Genomic DNA, 6,499 nt, shown 5'->3' on the forward strand with positions numbered 1-6,499 from the left:
TGTGTATTGGAAACTGGTTAGACCGTAATGAGCCTGTGTAATTATATATTTCCTTGTTTTTAATGTCAACATTATTGTTAGATTTAGGGCAAGTGTATGCACTGAAGTGAGACGATTTCATATTTTTTACGGCTAAAGAGCGCTTTAGCTCAAACCATAATACAGTGATTCAGCTCCACGCATTTACTTTCAAAAGCAATTCGTCTAACGCAGCGACAAGATTATTCGGCGTTTACCTTCTCAGGTGTCCCCGGCACGCTTTACTCGATTGTAATAACAGGGTTTGAAAACGCGTGCCTTCAACAATATCGATCACAGACATTAAAGAAACTAATGTAAAAGGGACGTTAAACGTATTTCTTTGGTTGAGAAACGTTTCAGGAATCGATTTAAAGCGAGAATTGGATGAAAGTAATACAGAACTAAATGACGATCGGACTGATTGGGAGGTAGGTTGGCCCCTGGGGAATGGGGGGACGAGGATTTCTCAACCATCCGACACTGGAGGTGGAGGTGATGTGGTCAGCTGTCCTATTACCCCCGGAAAGATTAACCCACAGTACTCATTTGGAAAGCAGGCTGAGTGGAGCCGGGAGCCGTCTACATCGCTTGCCCCTACCTGGGATTTAACCCGGGACCTTCCAGTGAGGAGCTAGACGCCCTTTGCCATTTTAACTTGTGTATTCTTCTTATTTATTGTTGTTGTCATCCTGTAAAGCGCTTTGAGAAGCCACCTTAAAGGCGCTATATAAAATAGTTGATTATTATTATTATCTGAGCTACCAGGGCTCCGGGCAAACGGGCTGATACCCCCTCTGAATTTAAGGACAATGAAAAAGCGATACAATCCCCAGTAGATGGTGCGCTTGCACGAGTTAAAACCCTACAGCGACCTCACCCCAGGTGCTGCAGATGAGATGTAGCTCAAAGAAGCTACCGAAAGCAGGGTATGGGGTAAATATACTACGTGTAGTTCATTAACGTTTTCTTTCGTAGATACAAAAAGGACTCTTGCTGTAAAAGCCATTAATACAGTTCTGAAATGTCTCATTGTGGTATAATCTTTGAATACCATTGCATACCTTAATCCTTTTGGGATGTTACGATGGGCTGTGATGTTTACTGAAAGTCTGGTCAGGCAAACGTTTCTCATTTGACCGACAGAGTGGCTCAGAAAAAAAAACACCACCACCACAACACCTTTGCTGAATGTCAACAAATGCTCTTTATTGAATACAATTCAACACAGTTCAGGGGGTTTCTACTGCAAGCTCGGAGAAAATAGGGAAGTACAGTCGTGCCTCCCAGCAGTGTGAGGGAGGCGTTTCAGTTCCATTTCAACTTCAACAAGATCGAACACTAGTATTAAATCGGAATTAACTTTTGTACTTGAAGTGCTAGCACTTCTTTAATTGCTTACAACTTTCTTACTGTTCAAGGACCACGAAGAACAAGGGTCTCTCGCATGTTTAAGAGAACACATGCACAAACTAAATAAAGCCTAGTCGAAATTGTACTTCTAGCGCCACAGCAGTTTAGGAAAAGCATACGATTAACCCAGCCAGCAGCTGTAGTCTTGGAGCCCCGGCTTCACTGGGCGCAGTCAGACTTCTTTATCTGCTGGGTTGCGGTGCTGGAGGCACCCTGCGAGACCGTGCAGGAGAACAGGCGGTCGCTGTTCCACTCGGCGGGGGTCACGCTCAGCAGGCTGCTCAGGCTGAAGGTGCCGTCAGTCTGCGGGGAGGCGGGGCTGGTCAGGATCCCGCCGCTCACCGGGCTCCCATTGGCTGTCCAGCTGACGTCAGCGAGCCCCACGGACATCTTATTGGCCAGACACACCAAAGTGGCCTTCCCTTTGTCCAGCTCTTCCGCGGAGGGACGCAGGAGCGTCACCGACGGCGCTGGCAGATTCGTAGCTAAAATAAGGAGAAAGATAAACGAGAAAAATGTAAGGGAGACGGCCTGGTTCTGGGTGGAAAGGATGTAGAGTACTCATAGAGGAAGCACATTGGTTCTGAGGAGTTGTTTTGGTGAAGTTTGCTTCTCTGGAGGCCACTTTTATGTCAGAATCAGACTGCTGCACGTTGGCTCTCGGAGAGCCGTACCCTGTCAAACCATCATGACGCCATATGCACAAATAATCAATATTGTGGACAAGTGAGGGCCGGCGTTGGGAGTCTTAAATAAAACAAAAGGCTTAATAACTGGATGAGCTTGGCCCCATCCAGCGTCTTCTGTAGCCCACGTCTTCAAAGGAAGGCTGTTGAGATACGGCTGTCTGCACAGCGAATGGCCGCTGTGCGCCCACCTGTGTCCTGCTTGCTCTGTGCTTCCTGCACACACTGTAGAAATAGAACCGAAACCGAGAACCAATAAACATAACAGCCGTTTTTAACCTAACATGCAAATTTCTCAGTTTCTCATTTTGGTTCTTACTCTACTGATGCGTGTGGAATTGAATCTACGTCAGGCTTTCGCTTAAGTATTAGTACAAATATAATTAAGAATAAATCTCGAAATACTGTACTTTCACAATTTCCAGCACGGTGTTACCTGTCGGGCAGACTAATACAACTAGGAAAAAGCTATGCTTTTATGAAAAATAATGGTTATTTGAAAATTAGTATTTTACAACTTATTATATTTAATATTAAAGTGCTTTACCATTTTGGTTGTTATATACATATATTCATTGGTATGTAACTCTACGTATTTGTGAAAAGCTACCCTGAATGGCTCAATATTGCATTGAGATAGCATCATTCCGCTGTTGCATGGTGCAATTTAATCACCACGATCTGGATACTTTTAATAACTATAATACATGAACTTTACGTAGCATTTACTTAAAATTACAGTAGCTCAAAGTAGCTAAAATATAGTTTGTAATTATATAAAATCCAAACCTGTAACAAGGAATACAATTACAGCGTTGTAAGATATCCTATTATCGATCTGTAACGGATTTCTTTATATCTGAACTTTACTGTTTTTTATCTAAGAAAACAGATTCTGTTTTCTATTTTCTTTACCTTTCAGCATGGAATGAACCCTTACCTCTTCCTTTGCATATTTAGCACATTATGAGCATATTATGCTCACCTTAGTTAAAACATTATAATTCTTATTACAGTTTAAACGATTACAGTACTAATTGTACAAATATATTTAAAATAGTATACCACATAAATATAATAGAACACTGTTACAGTTATACTGTATAACTATAATAATTAAGATAAAACAATTATTTAATTGTTTTACTGATATGAAAAAGCTTTTTTACTTAAGAACTTCTTTACTGTGAAATTATATTAAAAAAGAATTTTATTTAAAATGGACTCATCAGGGAAACCAAACATTTTTAAAAGTAGTGTCATGAAAGACTAACTGGAATGGTAAAATCAGACATTTTTGAATAGTCACATTTAAACAAAAGTTATATTTATTTTTTATTTAGTTCACTATGTACAGTGATTTGTATCTGTTAAAATGTTATTTACTCTGATTAAAAAGCATCTGTTCATAAGTATAAATCTGCTTAAACATAACAATCACATTCTTACTTTTAAGCAGAAATGTTCATATTTTGTCGTCTTTGAAATGATCAGCATATTTTTCAAAGGGCAAAAACATACAAAAATTTGAAGTATTTAGATAGAAAATACACAATTTTTAAAAACATTTTAGAATTCTCAAAAAGAGTTTACAGCTGAACTCTGTTAATTGGGTTATAAGAGATATATTCAGTTTTGCATCAGTCATTTCTAACATTTCAAACGAGCTGTTCAGTTCAGATTCTTTACCAGTACATGACAATTGATTACCAGAAAAACTTTTTTGCTCCTTGTTTTACTTACCTTACAAGGAAATAAAATAAATATCACACCTAGAATTTAATAATGCAAACCCTTCGAAATCAGAAGGAAAACATTAGAAGGAAAAGGAACAGGATTAATGTGTTTTTTTCCCACACCACTGAGAGATGAGTTTTGATTTTCCACAGCCTGTTTTATACTTTAATACGACAGGAGATAACAAGCAAATTTGTAAAATATTAGAGAGTCATTTAACAAGAAAAAGATCATATGTATCATTAAAAATGTGAAAAGGAAGAGCTACTTACCGGTCACAATGAGTTTGGTGCCTTGGCCGAATACCACTGTGATACAGACCAGATACACCGTCGTACAAAAACTGCCACTTCACTTCCCCAGGCAAAATACACCCAAAATAAAACACGTTTTGTCTTCATATCATCCAATTTAAGGGTCCCGTTGAAAATAGGATGTTCTTTTAAAAAAATTAAATCAGAAATACCAATTAAAAGCCCCAAAATGGGTTGTATTAAGAGGAATCTCCAGGGAAAATACTCCGTACGCCATCTCTCAACGGATTAACTAATCCCGTGGACTGTGTGGGCCTTTGATTTTGGACACCCGGGAGACAGGAAGTCAACTCCTCATTTCAGCAAGTGTCGTATTGAGCCCAAATCTATTTCCCGTCTGGATTCCACCCAATATTTTGTAATCCTCTCTATCCCGGCCTCCGAGACTCCCAGGCCACTCTCCACTCTCCACTCTCGGAGAAGATCCTGTGCTGTCATGGTAGCTCTACACCTCTGGTGGAAAAAAGAAGAAACTTGATGTCAGCAAGTGACTGGGATTCCAAATCAAGGGTGGTGTTCCTCGCACTCACAACCGAGCATGGCTGAAAACCTTTCCAGGGTGACTGAGAACACAACCGTGTTCAAAACTAGAAGCGCACTTCATGGCAGGCGGAAATATCCTATAGACCTCTGTGACTCAGAAGCTCAGAAAAAAGGGCAGGAACGAAACAGAATAGATACTGGATCCTTTGTAAACTATATGTATTATGAGGACAAGCAGTGTTCACAAGTATATTCCTTGATTTTGAATGTTAATTATGGCTGTTAGTATGTCTATGTACTTCTGCATTGTTGCATGAAAATAGGAAAAACATTTTTTTTTCCTGTCTTGTGTTTTACTGCTTAGGTTAATTGCACTATTCATGTGAAAAGACTATTGATCTTTGAAAAGTGAAACCATGTAACTACAGTAGAATGGCCACAGTGATAGCAGTGTGCATTAGCAGTGCTGTTATTGACATGGCTTCTTTCACTGTGATACATAAGCCTTGGCAGAGTCGTCCCATGTGTTACAGTAATACACTGCTGAGTCTCCCACCTCCAGATTGCTCACGATTAACTGATAATCTGTGTTAGTCTGGGCTCTGGATGTGAAGCGGCTGGAGGAGAACCCAGCTCCATAGGTAGGAGCGCTGTGTGTGCGGTAGAAAGACAGCACAAACTGAGGAGCTGCACCTGGAATCTGCTTGTACCATCGAGCAGCATCATCTCTGCCCCCTAAATTACAGTCCAAGATGGCTGATTCTCCTGGACTCGCAGACAGAACAGGAGGCTTCTGTGTCACCACTATCAGACAGCTGACACCTGCAAAAATAAAAGAACAATAAAAAAAATATGAATGAGAAATATTTCACCATCCTGACCAATAGTTCTTAGTAAACGAGATCTCAGAATTGCTGAAGAAGTACTTTCTCACATGTGAGAGCAGTGAGGAGAGTGCAGAGTGGTCCCAGCATGTTTGCAGTGTGCGCTGTGAAGGAGCCCCTTGCTGTCCAGCTGAGAGATGAGCAGGGCTGCACTGTGAGGACAGGAGAGGCTGCAGGACTCGGCTATAAGGGGCCATTCGATGAGCTGCAGAGGGAGACTCTCTGCTCACCCAATCACAGCTGCTCACTGCAGGGTTCATGCAAAAACAGAAGCTTTGGAACGTCAGTCTCTCTGACACAATTCACTGCTGAGAATTCCATGTAATGAAGATTGACTTTTTTTTATTTCAACATCGTACGTGCAGTAAACGCACTGTAGCCATCAAGAAAAAAAAGTCCGATTAATCTCTTAATTACGAGACACTGCGGGTTTAGCGTTCCTGACAATGTGAACGTTGCGACATGCGCACAGATTGAGTTTCCTCTGGGATTTCTTCATAATGAAATGTTACAGTAGGTACTGTACCTCATGTGAATACAGTTTTAACCATGAGGACACTCACACATACCCTCAAACAAGAACAAGTGTGACCTGGAATCGATTCTACTGCTTAAAACTGGAAATCAGATAATCATAATGTAGGAATTGTATGACAATTGTGGTAACGCGTGATCACATACAGTACGCGAGAATGTACTATCTCGTAATTACTTTCTGTATCAAATTAATTGCTATATCCAATTATCACATAATTACGAGTTAGCAGATTAGCTCGTCATGAAGAGTTAGTAACTCTCGCATAGTTTATGTGATCACGCGATAGCACAAATTGTTATGTACATTATAATTGTCTGACTTTCAGTTTTAAGCAGTAGATTTTTTTAAGCACATTTGTCCTTTTTTGAGACTATGTATGCGTGTCCTCAAGGGTAAAACTGTGTTTACATGAGGTACTAACAGGAA

At 40.3% G+C, this 6,499-nt stretch overlaps 1 protein-coding gene across 1 annotated transcript; it reads right to left on the reverse strand.

Moving 5' to 3' along the window:
* Positions 1-1,207: 1,207 nt before the first annotated feature.
* LOC148813883 (immunoglobulin lambda-1 light chain-like) lies at positions 1,208-5,705 on the reverse strand. Its single transcript, XM_088907940.1, has 4 exons — positions 5,586-5,705; positions 5,168-5,473; positions 4,127-4,171; positions 1,208-1,916 (listed from the first exon to the last, which is right to left on the reverse strand). The coding sequence occupies exons 1-4, from the start codon at positions 5,623-5,625 to the stop codon at positions 1,591-1,593; spliced, it is 717 nt and encodes a 238-aa protein (XP_088764066.1). The 5' UTR covers positions 5,626-5,705; the 3' UTR covers positions 1,208-1,590.
* Between the last annotated feature and the right edge of the window lie 794 nt (positions 5,706-6,499).

The sequence above is a fragment of the Atractosteus spatula genome, chromosome 28 (genome assembly GCF_055471065.1).
Source record: "Atractosteus spatula isolate fAtrSpa1 chromosome 28, fAtrSpa1.hap1, whole genome shotgun sequence".
Classification (NCBI taxonomy): domain Eukaryota; kingdom Metazoa; phylum Chordata; class Actinopteri; order Semionotiformes; family Lepisosteidae; genus Atractosteus; species Atractosteus spatula.